The 24,508-nt window shown below is 41.5% G+C and overlaps 1 protein-coding gene across 1 annotated transcript in view; it reads right to left on the reverse strand.

Moving 5' to 3' along the window:
* The window catches only part of LY75 (lymphocyte antigen 75), a 123,044-nt gene that overhangs the window by 8,169 nt on the left and 90,367 nt on the right, over positions 1–24,508 (reverse strand). Inside the window, 14 exon segments of the mRNA XM_038750892.1 lie at positions 2,082–2,253; positions 3,250–3,476; positions 4,707–4,895; positions 6,823–6,939; positions 7,339–7,503; positions 8,280–8,448; positions 9,217–9,443; positions 13,663–13,774; positions 14,738–14,898; positions 15,223–15,328; positions 16,618–16,757; positions 19,235–19,308; positions 19,978–20,036; positions 23,879–24,057. Of these exon segments, the coding sequence (XP_038606820.1) occupies positions 2,082–2,253; positions 3,250–3,476; positions 4,707–4,895; positions 6,823–6,939; positions 7,339–7,503; positions 8,280–8,448; positions 9,217–9,443; positions 13,663–13,774; positions 14,738–14,898; positions 15,223–15,328; positions 16,618–16,757; positions 19,235–19,308; positions 19,978–20,036; positions 23,879–24,057 (2,097 nt within the window).

Raw genomic sequence — 24,508 nt, forward strand, 5'->3', positions numbered from 1 at the left:
AGCCAATTGAGGGCTTTAAAGCCTATTGAAAGGAGTTTGATGCAGAGGTGGATGGGCAACCACTGAAGGTTCTTGAGGCATGGGAGATGTGGATTCATTCATTCATTCAATTATACTTATTGAATGCTTACTGCATGCAGAGCACTGTACTAAGCGCTTGGGAAGTACAAGTCGATAACATACAGAGACGGTCCCTACCCAACAACGGGCTCACAGTCTAGAAGGGGGAGACGGACACAAAATAAAACATGTAGACAGGTGTCAAAAAATTAGCCAAGACTGGATAGTGTTTCAAGGAGAAAAATGAAATACGGACTTGAGTAGGGAGAGGAGATGTTGTGGAACTTGAACAGGATATGGTAATAGATTGAATATGTGGGTTGGGCGAGAGAGATGAGTTGAAGATAATGCCAAGGTTACAGTCTTGTGAGATAGGGAGGATAACGGTGCTGTCCACAGCGATGTGAAAGAAAGGGTAAGGACAGGCTTTGGGTGGGAAGATGAGGAGTTCTGTTTTGGACATGTTAAGTTTGAGTATCAGCAGAAAACTTAAGTAGAGTTGTCCGGAACGCAGGAGGAAATGCAAGACTGCAGAGAAGGAAAGAGATAATGGCTGGAGTGGTAAATTTGGGGTTCACTTGTGTAAACATGGTAGCTGAAGCCCTGGGAGCAAATGCATTCTCCAAGGGATTGAATGTAGATAGAAAATAGAAGGAGACCCAGAACTGAGCCTTGATGGATTCCTACTGTTTATTAGAGGGTGGGAGGCACAGGAGGAGCCTGTAAGGGACAGAGAAGGAGTGGCCAGAGAGATATGAACAGGAGAAAGTGTCAGTGAAGCCAAGGCAAGATAATGTTTCAAGGAGAAAAGGGTGGGTCACAGTGTTGAAGGCACCAGTGGTTGAAGAGGATTAGGATGGAGTAGAGGCTGTTGGATTGGGCAAGGTTGTGGTGGTTGGTGACTTTTAGACAGGGTGAAAGCCAGGTTGAAGGAGTCAAGGAGAGAATTGGATTTTCATTTCATCATTCTCTGTGTCTCACCTTCCCCCAAATGGGCTAATTTGTTCTTTCCTACCTTAGAGGAACATTGAAATTGTGAAAGCATTTGGGAAAGGTTCAAGTACAGTATTGTTACATATGACACCTTGTACACCTCTGAAGAAAGCCATTCTATAGTTCAGAGGTATCCATTGTAGCTTGAGACTTTTCATAAGTGACCCAAGTCTGCTCTCTGGGGCATTTAGGGACAAGTGTTGCCATTTTTTTTTAATGAGAAAATGCAAGTCATGTACCCTGCCTTGTCAATAGTGGGAAACTTCTTTAAGGTAGCAAACAGTGAAGCAAGTTTACAATGAAAAGAAAGTTGAACGGGAAACGGGAGAGAAGAAGGCAGAACCTGGATAGAAAGAAAGGCAATTAAGGTGCTAGTAGGGGCCACCTAAGAAATGAACCCATTGTAGTAGCTCTAATTCTTCTGCTCCTATTTAAAGAGAAGCCTCACATTTTGTGATGAGTTGGTTTTTCATGTGAAAAATGAGATTTATTGAGTGGTTGCTACAACCCAATAACTGCGGTAAATGTTGAGATACAAAAATCCTATAGGGCAATTCCTATTCCACATGGGATTCAGGCTAAAAAGGGAGGGAGAGCAGGTGTTTTATCCCTGTTACAGTTGAGGACATTGAGGCACACAGAGAAGCAGCGTGGCCTAGTGGAAAGAGCTTGGGAGTCAGAGGTCATGGGTTCTAATCCCAGCTCGGCCACTTATCAGCTGTGTGACTTTGGGCAAGTCACTTAACTTCTCTGTGCCTCAGTTACCTCATCTGGAAAATGGGGATGAAGACTGTGAGCCCCATGTGGGACAACCTGATTACCTTGTATCTCCCCCAGCGCTTAGAACATTGGTTGGCACATAGTAAGTGCTTAACAGATACCAAAATTATTATTATTATTATATGACAAGTCGCTGAGTAAGTGAGAACTAGAGAGGCAGGACTACAACCTCTAACCCCCAGTCCCATGTTCTTTCCACCAAGCCACGCAGGTTTAGAACATACTAGGTCTGCCTAATATCAACTTACTTTTGGGAGACTTTCGATAACAGATAGCACCATCCATAATGGAATCACAATTTTCACATTTCCATATTCCTTTAGGATCCAGAGAAATACAGTTTCCAGGATGGAGCTTATTTTTCCATGGGATGTAGTCAAACGCACTCCCATCAGACCATTCAAAATTGGATCCAGTTCCCTAGTTTAATACACAAATCCCCAAACCATTACGGACCTGAATCTAGTAAAGTTTATGAATTTATATGAGAATATAAGTGAGATGACTAGTTACTTTTGTAGCCTTATTCATTGTTACCATTTTACAATTAACTTGTGTTCATCTTGCTCTGCTATTTGTTCCTCCCTCTGAGCAGGGCCAGGGATTCATCATAATGTAACAGAATTTGAGATTCAAGGTTTTCAGAAATAATTTTGAGAAGCATGTTAGAGATGAATACGCCACTCCGATGGACGGTTTTAAGGCAGCGTTTGAATCACAGCAAGCTATAGTTGTAAAATTTTTTTAAAGGTTCATTGTAAGTTGACTACAATCATCAGAAGAGCATTTTATAGACGTCACATGCAAGTGGCTGCCCGCACTTACCTGGGACAGGTCTAGGATCATTACTATATGAGACATTACCTTTGTTCTACAAAATGCATATAAATTTAGATATTAGCTGAATGATTTCCTTCAACTTCTTTCAGTTCTAACATGAATCAGACTACATCATATGGAGAGAGGGAAAACTGATCTACGTGTTATGGGCCAGAAGAAGGTCAAGTAAAGAAGAGATGTCAAATGAAAAAGGCTTTGGGATAGCAGGTGAACCATGATATATAATCTTTAAACCAGTTATGCCTCCCATTTCAGCCTCATCAGAATCACAATAGTGGGAAAGACGACATCAGTATAGAGTACATTAAAAAATCCTTTAGGGATTTCTGATATTAAGGGGAAAAAGTTATTTAAACTTAAGAGTGAATAGCTCGTCTGATAAGCTGCATTTTTTGGTAAGAACTATATGCTTAGAAAACTTCATATTTCTTTGTCAAGATGGAAGCTTTTGGGGAGAGACTGTGGGCCTACATTTACTTCTGTACAACAAGGATAATGTACATTTAATTTGACCTGGAAATGTTAATGGGAAGATTTTTTACTTACACACCACACACACACACCCCCTTCACTTACATCGTGATTTGAAAGTCCAACCCACAGCGGAAACCCATCACGTCTTACAATATCTTCTAGAAAGAGACTCCCATTTTTATCATGCACACTTGCCAAGTCTCCTCCATTTTGTTGGCATATTTGCAAAGCTTTGTACCATGATAGTTTTTTTGCAACAACATTATACGTAGAGTCACCATACGGTATTAGTTGCGGCAGAGTATAATTGAATTCTTCTCTGGCATCACCTATGAGATTAATAGAAGCATTAGTGCTCAGGTTGAAGCCACCAACCTACATTTTGAGTGGGACTTTGGCATTAAAAATACTTTAGGTAAAAGGTACACATTTCCAATAACCGATGAAGGTTGCATTATATTACCAGGGTATCCCTCAGGGATCAAGCTCAGAAGCAAAAGAATCCTTCATAGGAAATGGGGGGAGGGGGAAGTGAAAAGAGAGACACACACACACACAAATTCCTAAAATAAGTGATTCTATTTCCTTGAATTACACAACTACTCCTTCTCCCCTGAAAGTGTCTGTGAAGTCCTTTCCTATAGAATTCAGTCTCCTCAAAATTGAGTAACACCACTTCCAAGCTGATCTGCCAGTGGCTTGTGATTCACCTCACTTCCTTGTCCCTGCTATTTAAAACTGGCAAATTCACTTTAGTGGAGATCATTTCTAACTGAAAAGAAGTTCCCAGCCTTGAATAATCTGGATACCACCAACTGGAAGCTTCACTCTTCAGGAGGATCTGGATCACAGCATTGAAAAAGATGACTTCAGAGATTATCTGATTTATCTCTGTCTCCAGATCCAAACCCATTCTTGGTCTCCAGCCTAATCAACTTAGTGTGGTGCATCATCCTTTCTAATTGATACATTTTTATTTGTGTATGAATCTCTCCCTTTAAAATTTAAGACATTTTTGACTCTCAGCAGAGATGGAATACATCCAGAGATGGATGATTGAGGTAAAACTTAATCCATCTCAAAGCAGGCTCTCTGATGGTGGAACCTCTAAGTTTGTCTAAAGAATTAGATCTTATGACCCTGATCATTTCAGTTCAGAGATTCCTTTCCAATCATTTAAATTCAGCCTTGAAGAGTACTAGTCACCCAGAACGAAGCAATCCATGCAAAGGGAAAGGAAAGGTTGTACATATTTATTACTCTATTTATTTTTTTATTTTACTTGTACATATCTATCCTATTTATTTTATTTTGTTAGTATGTTTGGTTTTGTTCTCTGTCTCCCCCTTTTAGACTGTGAGCCCACTGTTGGGTAGGGACTGTCTCTGTATGTTGCCAATTTGTACTTCCCAAGCGCTTAGTACAGTGCTCTGCACATAGTAAGCGCTCAATAAATACGATTGATGATGACGATGATGATGATGATGAAAGAACCTGATATTTCCAACTGATCGCTGAGCTTACTTTTATGCCTGCTTGAAGACAGACCCATGACTTACCCATTTCAATTTTACATGCTTGAATGCTATGTTGATGAAAATAAAGGATGTCTCTGTCATAAGGGAAAATATCCCATAAACCATCAAGATTCAAGCCAGCCAAAAACCTGTTGTTTTTTACAGTCGGCCTCCCCGCTTGCCAGTTTGTGTAGGTCATCCTAGTCATATCAGACCATATTAGAGAATTATCTAAAGTGAAGAACAAAAAAATGTTTTGTTTAGCAACAAATTACTTGTCAAAATTAATAGCTTTCACATAAGTCTGAGACAGCGAGTCTATCTTTTCTTCCAAGCCATTAGGGCAGCAGATGGCAGTAGGTCAGACAGTTGCAGTTTCTAATCACACTAGTGAATACGTACTTTAAAAAAGGCCATTATTTCTTTCTCACTCCTACATAAGACTGAAAGGGAGTAAGGAATCTTGACTAGGAAGGCTTATGGGAGACGTTTGATCTAAAAACAGCCAGAAAAGAGTTTGCATTTTAATGTCAACTATCACTAGGTAGTCTAGATATATTACACAGCTTCAAACCCAGAAGGGAGAGAGCAGAGATAGTATTTAAAAACTAAACAAAGCAAAAAAAAAACCAGGCCTACCAGAACTCCACTTGGCACAACCCTAGCACCCAATGATTTCCTTTCCCTTCCTTGTTATTCCCATAATCTTTTCCCTACTTCACCAAGCAAACACAACCTCAAGTCTCTGCTCACCACTCAAATGCCAATTCAGTTTCTCCTTTTTTTAAAAAAAAAGCAAAACCCATATTTAGAAGTTTGTGGAGTCAGTGCCTATTTTTGTGACTCAACTGATGAGATGGTGTAACCGTCAGTTATAAGGAAACACAGTCCTCACCTGTCTCTGCCTTAAGAAGCTCCAAAGTCAATTAAACTTGCAGAATAACTTCCTTACAGCCCTGTTTGTCAGGCAGTAAATCTACCCTCCAAAATGGAAGACTTCCAGTATATAAAAATGTAACTAAGGTTGCTTAGAAAGCACACTTGCTCCCCTGGAATGAATTTCACCATGTGGCAGTCATTTATCTCTTAGGTACCACACAAAAAAAGAAGTCCAACTATGTGGGGTTTTTTTGTTCTTTAGGATCCTAGCCTAAAGTCTGTTCACCCACACTATTCTGGCATAGTGGTCATCTCCTGCAAGTCATATTGCAAGTCCTCAAATCAAAGGTAACGTATTCAACTTAAGTCTCATTTCGTTTCTTTAGATCCTTAAACATGGCTTCTACAAGCTTCAATTTTTCAACCTTCAAAAAAGATACCTTTACTATGCCTATTGTCTGGTTGCATCCCTCTCACTGTCCGCAGTTTGCTCCCTCCCTCTTCATATCTGACACACCACAGTCCCCCCCATCCTCAAAGCCCTTCTCATTTCACACTTGCTCCAGGAGACTTTCCCCAATTAATTCCTAAACTTTCCATCTGCTAAGACAATACTTCAGTACTCACATTCATTCATTCAATCATATTTATTGAGCACTTACTGTGTGCAGAGCACTGTACTAAGCACTTGGAAAGTACAACTCGGCAACATAGAGACAGTCCCTACCCAACAACGGGCTCACAGTCTACCAGGGAGAAACATCAATGCTCTCCCATAGCACTTATATAAGTCATTATACTTCACTACAGTCTATCTTCTACTTCTGTGCATCTTCCCCACTAGATTGTAACTCCTTTAAAAGGGCAAGGATCATGCCTTCTAATGTCATTGTATTTTCCCCAATTGTTAGTACAATGCTCTGCACAGTAGGTGTTCCGTACATATGACTAATAGACGATTGACTATACACACTTCTAAGGATGTTCAGAGAAAGAACACATGATTTGAAGTGGAACCAAATGCAATTAGTGAAACACTGGAAAAATACATTTGAACACTTATTTCCCAAATATTCTAGGACAGAGTAGTTAGCTACCAACTCTGTTATACTGTACTCTCCCAAGAACTTTGTATAGTGCTCTGCATATGGTAAACACTCAAATACTACTGACTGCTTTTTTTTTTGGACCCTAAAATGGAGTTACTGTGTTTCAAAAGGAAGAAATAGGTAATTATGGTGCTCAGGAGCAGCTATAGGAAATGAAGCTTCCAACATACTATAATAAGTTGCACCCAACACTACCCATAAAGCAAGAGAGTGGAAAGTTTGAAGTTGTTTCTGGACAAAGGAATTCTCGTGTTCGTCTCGAATGCTCAGAACGTGTGCACTTGGGTCTGTTAAAAGAAAAATACACTTCAGTGAATTATTCAACAAAGCTGCTGACTTCAACATACTTACTTCTGACTTAGATGGTCACCTAGATATGCCTTCTTAATTTACTACAATCGCCCAAATGCTCAGTAGAGAGCTCAGCACATGGTTAGCATGTGATAAAATACCACTGATTTAATGTGAATAATCCAGATTATTTGCCCATTAGCAAGTTACAGCAACAAGCACTATGTATAATTGAACCCCTTCTTCCCTCCAGCCCCACTGAGCAATAGATTTTGTCTCATGCCCCATACTAGTAATCACACAAGCTCCCAGGAAATCACTGGGGACAGAGTTAGCTGTAGAGGCTGCAACTGCAGGGACTGTACATATTTTTGTAGTTCAAAAACAATACTTACTCATTTTTTGGCATTTAATGTGCATTTGAGCAGTAGTTTGTTCAATATATCTATCCTGTGCAATCATGAAACTGTAACAACTGTTCCGAAAAGGTATCCAAGGGGTATTTAAGACAGCACGTGGACATCTAACCGTTTCAACTTGCTTCACTTTTTCTTCATTTTCTGATGGGGTGAAAGGGAAAATAAAAAAAAGAAAGATGGAAAGATCTGGACAAATGAATCTTCTGAAATCAAATATAAAAGGAAGATCCTCCTGGTCACCATTTTCTCATTAAGCAGGGATGTGATCTGGGGAAGCTCTCTCCCTGATCATTTAAATGGAGTTTAGCCTGGCTTCCCTGCTTCATCCTATGATAGAATGGTGAGGGGCTCCATTAGCTTCTCAGGGATATTAACTATATACTCTCACAAATGCAACATGGCCTAGTAGATAGAGCATCGACATAGGAGACAGAAGAAGCCTGGGTTTGAAACCTGACTCTACCACTGTCTGCTGTAGGACCTTGGGCAAGTCACCTAAACGTCTCTGGGTCTCTTACCTCACCTGTAAAAATACGGATTAATATCCTGAGTCCCAGGTGGAATAGGGACTGTGTGCAACCTGATTAGCTCGTACCCATCCCAGCATTTAGTTCAGTGCCTGGAACATAGTGAGCACTTAAATCCCATAAGAAAATGCAACAAACTAGCTGTAGTCTAAAGTACTGATTTCAGGTGAGGATGTTTTAAATCAAATCCACTAGACATCAAACTACGGTGTTTTTGAAATACAGACTAGCTTAAGCACTAAATCTCTCGGATGGCTTAGAAGTCAATAATTTTATCTTCAGGAAGCAAAATAATAAGATTACTGAAGTAACTAGTTCAAGCAGAGGAAACACTGTATGTACGCTAGTACAGAGCTTTTCTAGAAATGTTTTACAAATGACAAGACGTACTTCCTGGAAAGTAGCAGATAGCACCAGGCTGTTCACTTTCACAGTCAGAGGTTTTCCAGAATCCTCCAGGGTCCAAAATTGCACAGTCATCAAGCAATTGGTCACTATCTTCAAACCAGCGACTGAAATCCACATGCTTTCCATCTGACCACCTAAAGTCAAGATTACTCTACCGGATAAATTCAAGATGTCAAATGTACTTTAAGCTTCAGGACAATTTATAACGTCTTTGCCTCAAAACCTGACTGCTTAATATCAACGTTTGTTTCTTGTCACCACACGGTTCCCACATGGTTCCCATGACCCAAGGCCACTTAGTATGGGTGCAATGGAGCATTTGAGGGTAGGGATCATGTCTATCCCTACTGTACAAATCAAATGCTTATGCAGTACTCTGCACACAGTAAGTGCTCAAATACTACTGACTGGCCAGTGTTAGTATGTTTGGTTTTGTTCTCTGTCTCCCCCTTTTAGACTGTGAGCCCACTGTTGGGTAGGGACTGTCTCTATATGTTGCCAATTTGTACTTCCCAAGCGCTTAGTACAGTGCTCTGCACATAGTAAGCGCTCAATAAATACGATTAATGATGATGATGATGATGATGATGGGTGCCTTCAGGAAGTTTAAGTTTTTCTCCTCAGCACTAATTGTCTACAAGCCTCAAAATCTCTTGGAGCCAGTGGGGGAGAGAAACGCTTCAGTTCAGGCAAGTCCTGTATGTGCAGTTTTACTTTTGCACAAAACCGTTCACCTGCTAGAATTCAGGAGGCAGCTCTATCAGCAATGGGGAAAAAATGTGTCACACACCTACACAGGCGAGGAATCTTTTTAAGCAGTCATAGTAATGTTTGCCTCCTGGGTTCTTTCAGTCTTTTATTGATTATTTCCCATAAGGAACCCAGTCCCCCAAATCTTCCGGCAGGTTTGAAGACTTACATTTATGCTGTAGAGTCCAATCCACAGAGGGGAGCTAAGAAGGGCAGCCTGCACTGAGAGAAAAGCCTGCTGATAGGGATCTGTGATGCTAACTAGCTGCATGTTATCACTGAGGCACTCCTCTTGAGCATCATACCAGCTCAAATTCTTCAGGATTACTTTATATAGATGATCTTGAAATTTCATAGTTTCTGAAACATTCTTCTGGGTCTGGTTGTCTTGAACCTCTAAAGATGAACAAAGGCAAGAATAAGTCATTATACTGAGAATATCAGATCACACTCAAGTCTTTTTCTTCCTAAAGGTACTCAGAGTTTCTCTAACTCAGTGGGGAAGGTGAGCACACAGAGAAGTTCAAACATGTGCATAAGTTACAACAGGAAGGAAAATAAAACTAGTCAGAAAGATATTTTCTCAATTTAAAGGTTCCCTGAAACCAGAGAGTTGTTCAAAACCTTTCCTCACCCTAGTCTCTATGACAAAAACAAAAAACAACAAAAAAACAATGGGGATTCAGACTGTGAGCCCTAAATGGGACAGGGACTGTGTCCAACCTGATTTGCTTGTATCCACCCCCAGTGCATAGTACAATGCCTGGCCAATAGCAAGTGTTTAATTATATGTATATAATTAATGTGTATATATATATATATATATATATATATGTATATATGTTTGTACATATTTATTACTCTATTTATTTATTTTACTTGTACATATCTATTCTATTTATTTTATTTTGTTAGTATGTTTGGTTTTGTTCTCTGTCTCCCCCTTCTAGACTGTGAGCCCACTGTTGGGTAGGGACTGTCTCTATATGTTGCCAACTTGTACTTCCCAAGCGCTTAGTACAGTGCTCTGCACACAGTAAGTGTTCAATAAATACGATTGATTGATTGATTACAATACTACTACTACTACTAATAATAATAATGTAAGTTCCCTAAGGCAGGGTTCATGCCAGTGAGAGTCTTTTGGAATTTTTGAAAATTGTCACCCAAGTACTCACGCTCAGTTTTGTTTTGTTTTTTAAATACATATAGCAACTAGGACAGGGACACAACATTAACTCTAGGCAGGCACAGTGAGAGTCAAGTGTCTTCTGGCCAAAATTCACTTCCCTTTCTAGGGCACCTTTCTGCACGGACCTCTCCTCTCCCCCGTCCAAAGTATGTTTTACACCTAGGAAGCAGTAAGAGTTGAGGGAGAGGAGAATGGGGCATAAGAGTCAACAATGGTAGGCTTGTTATCACGTGTCCATTTTGTTGGTTTTGGATAAAGGCCTCTGGTTTTAGGAGCGTATACTAAGTTACTTGAAAGCACAGGGCACTGTAGAGGAGGAAAAATATATCAACAGGTTCTAAAAGGGTTTAGAGAGATTCCTGAAGAAAACTGAGTGGGTGGGTGATGGTATATCTTCATAAAGGTGATGAATTTGCCTTCACTCCAGACATCTAGAGCCCTGGAGGGGGAAAGGAGGGGCAAAGAGCAATGTGGCCTAGTGGAAAGAACACACGCCTGGAAGTTAGAGGACTTGGGTTCTAATCCCAGCTCTGCCAATTGCCTTCTGTATGACCAGCCCTCAGTTTCCTCTTCTGCATAATGGGGATTCAATGCCTGTTCTCCCTCGTAATTAAACTGAGAGTCCAGGACAAAGTCCCAATAGGTTAACTTTTATCATTATCATCATCATCAATCGTATTTATTGAGTGCTTACTATGTGCAGAGCACTGTACTAAGCGCTTGGGAAGTACAAGTTGGCAACATATAGAGACAGTCCCTACCCAACAGCGGGCTCACGGTCTAAAAGGGGGAGACGGAGAACAAAACCAAACATACTAACAAAATAAAATAAATAGAATAGATATGTACAAGTAAGATAGAGTAACAAATATGTACAAACATATATACATATATACAGGTGCTGTGGGGAAGGGAAGGAGGTAAGATGGGGGGGATGGAGAGGGGGACGAGGGGGAGAGGAAGGAAGGGGCTCAGTCTGGGAAGGCCTCCTGGAGGAGGTGAGCTCTCAGCAGGGCCTTGAAGGGAGGAAGAGAGCTAGCTATCTCCCCCAGGGCTTAGAACAGTGCTTGACACAAACTGCTTGGATTGCATACTAAGGGAGAATTGGCTCTGATTTAGAGGGTTCCATTCATAACTCCTACCTAGCTCTCTTTTCCCATCTATCCCAATCTCTAACTCTGCTCTTCAAGAGAATCTGCTAAAGGTCCTCCATTCCCGGTTCTCCCACTTCCAACTTGTGGTTCGTGTAATTCTTCTGCCCAGCATTTACCCTCACCATCCTTTTCACAACTTCTGGAAAGTCTCCTCCTCCATGAAGTATTTCCTGATTTAACAAAGTGACCAGTACGTATAGTCTCCTATGCAGTTTGTTTAAAAAATTAGGCTGGCCGGAGAGCATGCAAAATATTCTAAGCATTGCTCAATAGGTATTAAGTGAGAAACTGAAATGCCATGGGGGTAGGTGGGGTGAAGATAAAGTGTAGGCATTTAAAAATATACTTAGCCCCATTCTTTTATTGCTAAGATTCTCAACTTGAGGCGCACTGGAAGCCCAAATGAGCAACTTTGGAATCACATTAATGAATAGTAGAGATTAAGTTTAGGCAATTGGCTAATCTGGTTCTGCTTTTCCTGGGTTTACAGAGCTGAAATGCATTGCTAGAAAAGTGTAGGATTTCGAATCATATATTCATTAATAATAATAATAATAACAATAATGATGGCATCTATTAAGCACTTACTATGTGCAAAGCACTGTTCTAAGCGCTGGGGAGGTTACAAGGTGATCAGGTTGTCCCACGGGGGGCTCACAGTATTAATCCCCATTTTACAGATGAGGTCACTGAGGCACAGAGAAGTTAAGTGACTTGCCCACAGTCACACAGCTGACAACTGGCAGAGCCGAGGTTTGAACCCATGACCTATTTCCACTGAGCCACGCTGCTTCTCTAAGATCTTCAGTATCCACTTAGAGTTCCTAGATTTCATGTTCAATTAGTACCAAAAATTTATAACTTGTGTTAACTAGGAACACCAAGTGATAAACCTTTAATTCTCTACCAAATGCTTAGTATAGTGCTCTGCACAGTAAACATTACTCAAATGTCATTGATAAACCTTTCAGAGTTCTTGTACGTTTAACCTTTGTACGTGGAATTCTTCCAGACAACAAAGGCAGACTTTAGCAATGTAGGAAACAAGGGCAATCAGTTGAGTCTAGATGGTTCTTCATGGAGAGTAGAAATTGAAAAAGACTTTGGAATGTGTAGGGTTTTTTCTCCCCTTCCTCAGGCTTACCAGATCCAAAGAGGGGCAAATATCACAAACCCTGCTTATTTTTGGTGAAGATATTAAGACAGGGGGAGGCAGAAGTAGCAGAGGATCTACTTATCCATTCCCAACAGAGCTGACTATATAATATCCCCACTTGTCACATTTCGTTTACAAGATAGTCACATGTGCCTGTGTCCCACCTTCAGGTCTTTGGCAATGGTGCCCGGTACCTGATAAACTATACTCATTAATCCAAGCATTTATCCTATCCTGCCTTGATTACTATACCGGCCTCCCCTGACTTCCTTACCTCCTGTCTATCCTGACTCCAGTCTATACTTCACTCTGCTGCATGGATTATTTTTCTACAAACACTTTCAGTCCATGTCTCCCCATTCCTCAAGAACCCTCAACGGTTGCCCAGCCATCTCTGCATCAGACAGAAACTCCTTACCATTGGCTTTAAAGCACGCAATCACCTTGCCCCCTCCTTCCTTACAACTCACTACTTTCCTACTACAATGCAGCCTTTGCTCCTCAAATGTGAACCTACTCACTGTATCTCCATCTCAACTACCTCCTCTGTCCTGGAATGCCCCCCCTTTTCATATTCATTCATTCAATCGTATTTATTGAGCGCTTACTGTGTGCAGAGCACTGGACTAACCGCTTGGGAAGTACCTGACAGAATTACTCTCCCCACCTTCAAAGCCTTACTGAAGCCACATCTCTTCGAAGAGGCCTCCCCTGACTAAACCCTCATGTCCTCTTCCCCCACTCCCTTATCTGCTGTCCTTGTACTTGGATTTGTATCTTTTATTCACTGCTCCATAATCCCCACAGCACTTATGTACCTATCTGTAATTTATTTAGTGTCCGTATCCTCCTGTAGACTGTAAACTCACTGTGGGCAGGGAACAAGTCTACCAACACTGTTATACTCTACTCTGAAGCACTTAGCACAGTAGTCTGCATACAGTAAGCACTCAGATATGACTGACTTATTAAAGTGAGGAGCAATCTTAACTGAAATAGAAGTGGTTAATTTTGCTATACTAAGTTAGAAGGGACAGATGATATTCACCATTTAGCAATATCCACTGCCCCCATTATTTATAGCAAAAATGAACATGAAAATTCAGTAAATACCTGAATACCTCTGACACAGGGAGAGTGTGTGCACTGTACTACATTCAGTGAAATTCCAAGTCCCAGTAAAAGGTGAATCCCCAAGATTCAGCATTACAGTACATAGGTCAAGCTAAGCAGAAAGAAAAAGTAGAATTTAAAAATTTTTAAATTAAAAAAGTACTTCTATGCTGATCAAGTTCTAGGTGACAGGGGAACATTAAAGATCATGATTTTTAAAGAATCACACCAATCTAGGTGTTTTGGGATTCTCTGAAAGGTTTAGAAAGCAACTGAACGAATAGTCTCCAATCCCCCCTCCATTTCATTCATTTTATATGGAGAAGAACTCAAACCGCTAAACATAAAATTCCTACTCTGGTTTTAGAAAAGGTAGCCACTCCTGCCAGAATGTGTGTGCTTAGATTAGAATGCGATTGGCCTATCAAGGAAAATTCACCCAGTGTGATTTACTAAGGCTGCTAAAATGGCAAAAGTTGTGGACACACATGTGACATTGGTCAAAGCTTGTGATTTTTCCTTAACAGTGTGTTTTTTCAAGATTGTAGTCCCCACATTGAACTGACAGTGCAACTTGGATGTAATATCGTATGGAGACTTAGTATATGTTCCTGCTACTGATAAGAACTCATGACTAAGGTCAAACCATTGTAGAGGCAAGTTACTTTAAAACTTTAGTGCTTTCTGAGATGCAGAAAGCATGGGTTGGGAATAGTTTAGAGGAATTAAGAGGGGCCATACTCAGGACATTATAACCATGGCCCTGATCCACCCAAGGTGATTACATTCTTCCTGCTGCCTAGCTGGGCAGACTGGGATCCATACCATTCACTACATAGGTAAATAATGTTGTCCTAGCACACAGCCAAAGGAAAGCCAGTTACTAATAAATTATCAGGGAAATGCACTTTCTACTTGCTCATTGCACACCATGCCCGGGGAGGACCATGAGTGGAAGGAAGGGGAGTGTGAGTGGCACTGCATAAGCCATTAGCGTTCTGTCCTGAAGTCTCCAGACTGGAGTTCAACCACCATTCCTGATGGAAGATTCCATCTTACTAACGTTGAAGCTTACAAAAAATGGTATAGTGTGCTCTCTGCCCTTCAATAACGGGTGGAAGTTTTTATAGTTGAGCTCCTGTCCATCGATCCATTTCTGTCTCATCCTAGGCCTATAATCTTTCAGACCAATCCAAAACTTTTGCTCTAGGTCAGGAAGTAGCAGTGTAATAAAGTCTGTTGGTGAGAGAAAGTTGGATAAATTAATGACATGAAATATTAAAGAGTTCCCATCCCATTCTTAGTTAAGCTTTTTCTAATCACAAAGCACTTGATTGCACAACTGTTATCTTACTATTAATAAATAAGTAGCATGCCCCACATCCTCTGAGTGCTACTTTTCTGTGGACAAAGTACACAGGAATCAGCTTAATTCCTTATACCACGGAATCAACTTCTCAGCACCTATTTATAGAAACATAAATCTAAATAAAGCATCTCAGCAGTTCCCTCCAGCCTGTTCGGAATTGCTACCATCAACGGGGCCCACATCACTCCTACCTTGTTCACTCTGGCTCAGGACTGAAGGAAGAGTCCCACCATAGGAAGTACAAATATCGTTTGCTTTCGCGTATGTCAAGTTCTGGTTCTTCACCTTAAGAAAGCACTGCAAACAGCCACTAGTTACACAACTTATTTTCCAGGACCCCGAAAGCACATTTAACTAACCACATTGGATCCTACAGAGATCACATTTTAGCAAACTTTAAGGTCTTTAGAATACCAGTCACTGGTGAATTGTGCCTGCCTTAAAGAGATCATAGTCATTATAGTTTCAACTCTGAAAGACTCCCAAGTAAATCCAAATCTCCATATACGAAGAACTAAGTACAGAATTAACCTAAACCTAGCTCCTGAACAGTAGTTAGGAGGGGTAAACATTGCAATTCAGCTACGTACCAAATGCAGGAATCAATTCACTTTTAGAGTAGTGTCAACTACATTCCATGAAATGGGACTCACACACACTTTTTTTGAGGTACGCTCCCTCAAAACTCAAGTGTGCCTCTTCCATGAAGACCAAGCTCCCTTAAACCATCATCATCATCAATCGTATTTATTGAGCGCTTACTGTGTGCAGAGCACTGTACTAAGCGCTTGGGAAGTACAAGTTGGCAACATATATAGAGACAGTCCCTACCCAACAGTGGGCTCACAGTCTAAAAGTCTTAAACCTTCAGGGCATGAATTCTAGATGTCCTAATAGTCTTTCCGCATCATTTACAGATGCCGGAAGCCAATACCTTTGGACTTAAATAGGCTTTAAGAATTGGGTGAAGTTGACCCATCTTAGTGTTATCCGGATATGGAGATGAGTGTGCTTGCTGGTGAAGTGACCATGGTGTTGCCCAAGCAATGTTATCAGCGGCTGGGGTGAAAAAGCTTTGCTCTGGACTAACACTACTGTAGTCTGCATTAGTAAAGACACCTCCAGAGGTATAAGTGACTGCAAGACATCGGCCTTTTACAATGAAACTTTAGATCCAGCCATGTAGTGGCCAGGACCTGATGTCTGCAGCAACCAAGATGGGTTTGGGGACTTTCGGAGAAAAGTCTATTCACCACTTCCCCTGAACAAGAGTCATTATTTCTAGATGAGGTTTAGACTACTTCACGATTCTACTGGAAAACTGCCCTGGCACACGACTAGCTTGACTGGAGAATTTCTGGTTTTACCAGTGGCTAAAGAGGGAGGACGACAGATCTATTACAGCGGTAGAATGAGGTTCCATCTTCACTATCCCCTCCAGTGCCTAATACTGCTCTCCCACATCTGTGCTCCGAGAAAAAAGAGTGAGATTATTAGATCCAGTAGTTAAACCACCTAAATTTTTCCTAGATTGACTTCTTCCTCCTTCCCCAAAGCACTAGTGGAAACAGTGGCCCTCATCTTACCTTGTTTTTAAATGGGCTCCATTTTGCAGGGCATGGCTTTTTAGCTTCAGGTCCTGGGATGTATTTTTCCAACAGAGATGCATTTGTTTTTTCACATATGAAAGGCAGCTGGGTACCACAGTTGATTTTTTTATGATAATCTGTGAGAAAATAATTTCAAAGGCGTTTCCCATTTGGCATATTGAAAATCCCTTCTAATGCTCTGTACTGCTACCTGAAGTCAACCCTTAAATAGGAGAGTGACCCAGGATCTGCCCGGAGCGAATTTCAGTCAAGAGAAAAACAAAAAATATCCAGGGACTAGAAAGGGTCATCAAGAGAGACAGGATGTGGGAGGGAATATCTTCCTCAGTATTTAGGACAGTGCTTTGCACATAGGAAGCACTTAAATGTTATCATTATTATTATTACTATTATTATTATTATTAAGAGATGTCCTTGAGGTAGCAGGATATGTGAGATTTCAAAGGAGAGGGAGGTGAGAGGTAGTTTGGTAGATTTGGGAGTCCTCTGCAAAGGAGTGGTATATACAGAGCATGCAGTGTTGGCAGGACATTTACCTTTATCTTCCCCAGTGTTTAGGACAGTGCTTTGCACATAGGAAGCACTTAAATGTCATCATTACTACTATTATTATTATTATTATTATTATTATTATTAAGAGATGTCCTTGTGGTAGTAGGGTATGTGAGATTTCAAAGGAGAGGGAGGTGAGAGGTAGTTTGGTAGATTTGGGAGTCCTCTGCAAAGGAGTGGTATATACAGAGCATGCAGTGTTAGCAGGACATTTACCTTGTATCTTCCCCAGTGTTTAGGACAGTGCTTTGCACATAGGAAGCACTTAAATATCATCATTACTATTATTATTATTATTATTATTATTATTAAGAGATGTCCTTGAGGTAGCAGGATATGTGAGATTTCAAAGGAGAGGGAGGTGAGAGGTAGTTTGGTAGATTTGGGAGTCCTCTGCAAAGGAGTGGTATATGAGCTGTGCAAACAGCTCATCTTTCCATCATCAATCGTATTTATTGAGCGCTTACTGTGTGCAGAGCACTGTACTAAGCTCTTAGTACACTCACTTTCCAAGAGTGAGTGTTGAGAAAGGTAGCTAGAAAAGAGCCCAGTGTGATGCCTACATTTAGTGGGTGAGAGCCACTGAACCTGAGGCTGCAGGACACTGCAGATAAGACCATATGGGCTTATTCTCACCACGGCGGGTTGGCCATATTCAGTTTATCCCTAGCCTCCCAAGAGTTTGTGAGCCTGTAACTGTGCAACCAGAAAACCGTTTTTTAACCTACATCAGTGAGTGTGAGAGTAGGAGCCATAAAGATTAATGGTGGAAGAGAGGTCAATAGCCAAAGGTAATCAAAGCAGGTATCCAGGATCTTAAACCCCAGGCCCCCCAAGGAATGAGGAGGAAAACAAGAAAGAAATAGCCTCCTTCTCAACCTCAAATCAACCACTGTAGCATACTGAGGGATGGAGAAAGAGGGTATTGGAGACAAGGAGGCTGATGACAACTTTAAAACAATAATAATAATAATGGCATTTGTTAAGTACTTACTATGTGCAAAGCACTGTTCTAAGCACTGGGGGGATACAAGGTGATTAACAGTGCTTTGCACATAGTAAGCACTTAATAAATCTCATCATTAAGTTGTCCCACATGGGGCTCACAGTCTTAATCCCCATTTTACAGATGAGGAAACTGAAAGTGACTTGCCCAAAGTCACACAGCTGACAAGTGGCGGAGCCGGCATTTGAACCCATGACCTCTGACTCCTAAGCCTGTGCGGTTTCCACTAAGCCACGATGCTTCTCTCCCCACCCCTCCCTGCTTCACACCTTATTCTTTTACACAAATCTGCACGCTCTGGTCCCAGCTGTGCTAGGCAGGTAGGTGACAAGTTTTGTTGTTCACAAACAATGCATGTTATTGAGTGCAAAGCACTGTATTAAGCTCTTGGAAAAGTAGGACAAAAATATGAAGATCACTGCTCTCCAGGAGTTTACAATCTAATGGGTTGGCAAGTATAATTTACAACTAATGGTAACAAGGATCAGCATACAAAGGAAGTAGTCAAAATTTATGGAGAGGAATATGCAAATGAAAGTATACAGAGTTACACAAGTTTACAAGAAATTAAGTCAGTGTAGTTGTAATATAAAGAGTTGACATTTTAACTAAATGTTTTCCAGACCACTGATTAAGGGGCAGCATAAGGGGCATAGAGCAGGACCTATGAAACTATATAGTCTTCACAGAACAGGATTTAGAGAAGCAGCGTGGCTCAGTGGAAAGAGCACGGGCTTTGGAGTCAGAGGTCATGGGTTCGAATCCCAGTTCCGCCACATGTCTGCTGTGTAACCTTGGGCAAGTCACTTAACTTCTCTGAGCCTCAGTTACCTCATCTGTAAAATGGGGATTAAGACTGTGAGCCCCACATGGGACAACCTGATCACTTTGTATCCCCCCAAGCGCTTAGAACAGTGCTTTGCACATAGGAAGCGCTTAACAAATGCCAACATTATTATTATTATTACTTGCACTTCAGTTGAGTCAGAATTACTGTACACATTTTTCAGGCTTAAGGACGCCAAGTAACTTTACCTCTATATGATCTTGAAGTGATGTACCAACATCCATCCTCATAATCATCATGATAGTTATATATCGAATGAAAGCTTATTGAGAAAAAAGGAGAAGAGTCATCACTCTACCAAAAAGATGTGTTCCAAGTTTCAATTGCTGGTATTCTCTCCCAACCCTTTCCACTCTTAAACCACCCCAATTCTTAGGTCGTCTTCAAGAAGGAAGTGTTCATATGCAATTTATTCAGGCTGGGGATCCTCTAAGCATTTTACCTGTTGATTTTTTCTCTAAAACATTTAGAGAAAGTCACATTAGGACCCATCTGAGGGGACTTTGAGGCCTAGTGCCTGATGGAAAGAGCATGGCAGAGGTAAATGGAAACATCACCTGTTTTTCTAGGATACTCAGAGAGCAATACTAGTACAATATATTTCAAAAATGCTTGGGGTTGTAATACATGCTAGGTCTGTCATTTTTTAACGGCATTTGCTAAGTGCTTACTATATGTCAAATGCTGTACTAAGCACAGGGGTAGATACAAGATAATCAGGTTGGGCACAGTCCACGTTCTACATGGGGCTCACAGTCTTAATCCCCATTTTACTGATGAGGGAACTGAAGCACAGAGAAGTTAAGTGACTTCCCCAAGATGCCATGCTTCAAGAGGGAAATCTGTGGGCACAGAAGTCACTTCAAGTGAGCTGAATGAATTGCCCTCGATTCTAAAATCAACAACATAATCTTTCAAAATATTTACTTACTATGAATAAGGTGATTTAAAGGAAAGTTGTGCCCACCATTTCTGTTCATCCCCAGAAATCTGCAAGAGAATTCTTGGATTGCTTTATTAGCACACATTTTATATGAATACACTTTGTATATAAAGAATATGCATCTATCAGAGTTTAAGAATTACCAGTAGAAATAGCAGAAGATGTTTCAAATATGGTTCCATTTAAATTTTCTATCTTCTGAATTTAAAAGTTAAGATTAAACCACCAATATTTCATTTTCCCCAACTGAAGTCACCTTTGATACTCCTTGTTCTTTGAAACTGTCAGACTTAGGTCTTGATGACATCTAAGTTACCTGATCCTCCTCCCCTTCTGAGTTTCAATCACATGTTCCTTTTCCACCTCTTACCCTCTAACTGTGGCTGTCCCACAAGGTTCTTTTCTGGATCCCCTACTTGTCTTGTAATATTATTTACTCTCTCGGAGGAGCCCTGTTTGCCCAGCTTCATTTATTCATTCATCCATTCAATCGTATTTACTGAGCGCTTACTGCATACAGGGCACTAAGCGCTTGGGAAGTACAAGTCGGCAACATATAGAGACGGTCCTTACCCAACAATGGGCTCACAGTCTAGAAGGGGGAGACAGACCATAAAACAAAACATGTAGACATTGTCAGAATAAATAGAATTATAGCTAACACACACACACATAATTAATAAAATAAATAGAATAGTAAATATGTACAAGCAAAATAAATAGAGCAATAAATCAGTACAAATATATACAAGTGCTGCGGGGAGGGGAAGGGGGAGAGGAAAAAGGGGGCTCAGTCTGGGAAGGCCTCCTGGAGTAGGTGAGCTCTCACTAGGGCTTTGAAAGGAGGAAGAGAGCTAGTTTGGCGGATGTGCGGAGAGAGGGCATTCCAGGCCAGGGGAAGGATGTGGGCTGGGGGTTGACGACGGGACAGGCGAGAATGAGGCATAGTGAGAAGGTTAGCATGAGTGGAGGGTGCGGGCTGGGCTGTAGAAGGAGAGAAGGGAGGTGAGGTAGGAGGGGGCGAGGTGATGGAAAGCCTTGAAGCTGAGGGTGAGGAGTTTTTGCTTGATTCGTAGGTTGACAGGCAACCACTGGAGATTTTTGAGGAGGGGAATGACATGCCCAGAGCGTTTCTGTACAAAGATGATCCAGGCAGCAGAATGAAGTATAGACTGAAGTGGGGAGAGGCAGGAGGATGGGAGATCAGAGAGGAGGCTGATGCAGTAATCCAGTCGGGATAGGATGAGAGATTGAACCAGCAAGGTAGCGGTTTGGATGGAGAGGAAAGGGCGGGTCTTGGCAATGTTATGGAGGTGAGACTGGCAGATTTTAGTGACGGATTGGATGTGAGGGGTGAATGAGAGCGGGGTCGAGGATGACATCAAGGTTGAGGGCTTGCGAGACGTGAAGGATGGTAGTGCTGTCTAAAGTGATGGGAAAGTCAGGGAGAGAAGATAAGGAGTTCAGTCTTGGACATATTGAGTTTTAGATGGCGGGCAGACATCCAGATGGGGATGTCCTGAAGGAAGGACGAGATACGAGCCTGGAGGGAGGGAGAGAGAGCAGGGGCAGAGATGTAGATTTGGTGTCATCAGCGTAGAGACGACAGTTGAAGCCGTGGGAGTGAATGAGTTCACCAAGGGAGTGAGTGCAGAAAGAGAACAGGAGGGGACCAAGAACTGACCCTTGAGGAACCCCTACAGTAAGGGGATGGAGGAGGAGGAGGAGCCCTCAAAGGAGACTGAGAATGAATGGCCAGAGAGATAAGAGGAGAACCAGGAGAGGATGGAGTCTGTGAAGCCAAGGATGGATAGCGTGTTGAGGAGAAGGGGATGATCCACAGTGTCGAAGGCAGCTGAGAGATCGAGGAGGATTAGGATAGAGTAGGAGCCACTGAATTTGGCAAGAAGGAGGTCACTGGTGACCTTTGAGAGGGCAGTTTCGGTGGAGTGTAGGGGACAGAATCCAGATTGGAGGGGGTCGAAAAGAGAGTTGGCGTTGAGGAATTTGAGGCAGTGAGTGTAGATGACTTGTTCTAGGAGTTTGGAAAGGAAGGGTAGGAGGGAGATAGGATGATAACTAGAAGGGGCAGTGGGGTCAAGAGAGGGTTTTTTTAGGATGGGGGAGACGTGGGCATGTTTGAAGGCAGAGGGGAAGGAACCAGTGGAGAGTGAACGGTTGAAGATGGAAGTTGAGGGGAGGAGGGAAGGGGCAAGAGTTTTCATAAGATGAGAGGGAATGGGGTCCAAAGCATAGGTGGATGGAGTAGTACTTGAGAGGAGGGAGGAGATCTCATCTGAAGATACTGAAGGGAAGGATGGGAGAGTAGCGGAGAGGGTTGAGAGGGGATGGAGATAATTTTACTAATGAAGTAGGAGTCCAGATCGCTGGGGGTGAGGGATGGAGGAAGGGAAGGAACAGGGGGCCTGAGAAGAGAATTAAATGTACGGAACAGCTGATGGGGATGATGGGCATGGGTGTCAAGGGAGGAAAAATAGTTTTGCCTGGCAGAGGAGAGGGCAGAGTTAAGGCAGGAAAGCATTTATCACTTCTATGTAAGATAACTCCTAAATCCACTTCATTTTTTTCCTGCCTTCAGTACATCTCCATTTGGTTGCTCTATCAGCACATCCAAGTAAATGTTTCTAAAGCTGACTGCCCCTAAGTTTCCCACCTGCCAATAATGCCATCATCTTCCCTGTCTCAGAAGCCTTGAACTTTAGTGTTAATCTCAATATTGTGATGGGCCTCTCACATTTAGTCTAAATCCTACAGCTTCCCCTGCTATTTTTCTCAGTCCTTCCTCTCTACTCAGCCACTGTGCTGGTTCATGTTCTCATCCTATTAAGATTAGGCTCAGCTTCTGTTACTCTATACTATATACTACTGTTTGGATCATGCTCTTTCTCCACGCCTCAATGCTCACCACTGGAATCACCACATCAAGCCAATTCTTTACTATTGACCTCATGGATCTCTTGGACACCATGAGAATTTTCCTTGGTAAACTGAAACTGGGGCCATTATACAACCACAAATGAAGATCAAAACAAGACATCCTGCATTTAACATTTCTAAAAATAAGGAGTCAGAAACTCCCCACGAGATCCAAAAGTTCCAAGGAGGCCAGCCATTGTGCCTGAACCAGACTCTCAAACATGATAATGATCAAAATTGGGATTTTCCTTAGCAACATGAGTGGCAAGGCAATCGAAACATAAAAGTACTTGAGTTGAGGTTTGCAAGATGCTCAGTAACTACCACTGATTGACTGAAAAGCTGAGTATGAAAGAAGCTGAGATCAACGAGTGGAGTTTTCAGATCTGCGAGCCACTTATTTCCCTCCATTAGTCTGAAGAAGAGACAATCATATCCCACTGCTAGAATCAGAGGGGAATATATTCTGAGGTGTTAGGGAAGACACCCCTGAACTATTAGTATTGAGGTGCCTGGGGTTACTGATTTGCACAGAAAATTAGAAGCCATGTATTCTAAAAGAACACAAAAATGCAACATCCCCACCTTTGTTACAAGTGATGAAAAATCCACAAGATAGATTCTTGCTACTTGCACAGGAGTGTAATAGTCATATGTGGTTCAATCAGTATTTTAAAAATTAAGTCTAGATTTTAGTGTCTTTATTCCTAAGCACCCTCAGACAGGCACTTAGGAGGACAGACCCAGAAAATTTGATTATGTATGGTTTCACAGAGCAACAAACTCAAATCCTATGTCCCCACATTTTCCCAGGATCTGTTTCTGTGGGAAAATAAATCACAGTTTGATTGATTCCCACTTAGTTATCAGAGAATCCTGTAAGGGGTTGTGACGAAAAAGTCAATATTTGTAGCACATTACAGGAAAAAAAAAACCCATTTGAGTATATTACATTTTGTATTTCACGTCTGATGGCTTGCATATCCGCAAAAGAGTTGAAAGAAGCAAGGGAACTTTCATTTCTAGTACAATATATTAACGCTTCTTCAAAGTTTAAGCGAGGTTCAACAACAAACCAGTACTCCGTTTCTTCAATAGTAAGAACAGGTCGTCCATTAATTCTTCCACTACCTAAAGAAGAATGAAAGAAGATATTAACTTCCAGCAAACAGAGGGAAAAGACTGGTTGTGCAGTCTGACCATTCCTCTTTTCAAATGATTCTCTTCATTTTACGATTATCCCATCTAACTGCCAAAAGGTTACCATGGAATCTTACCACAGAGTAACCACTTAATAATAATAATAATGGGATTTAAGTGCTTACTATGTGCGAAGCACTATTCTAATCGCTGAGGTTACAAGATGATCAGGCTGTCCCACTGGGGGCTCACAGTCTTAATCCCCATATTACAGGTGAGGTAACTGAGGCCCAGAGAAGTTAAGTGACTTGCCCAAAGTCACACAGCTGACAAGTGGAGTAGCCGGGATTTGAACCCATGACTTCTGACTCCAAAGCCCGCGCTCATTTCACTGAGCCACGCTGCTTCTCTACTTGAACTTCTCTTACTTGAACTCAAAGAA

Source organism: Tachyglossus aculeatus, chromosome 9 (assembly GCF_015852505.1).
Source record: "Tachyglossus aculeatus isolate mTacAcu1 chromosome 9, mTacAcu1.pri, whole genome shotgun sequence".
NCBI lineage: Eukaryota > Metazoa > Chordata > Mammalia > Monotremata > Tachyglossidae > Tachyglossus > Tachyglossus aculeatus.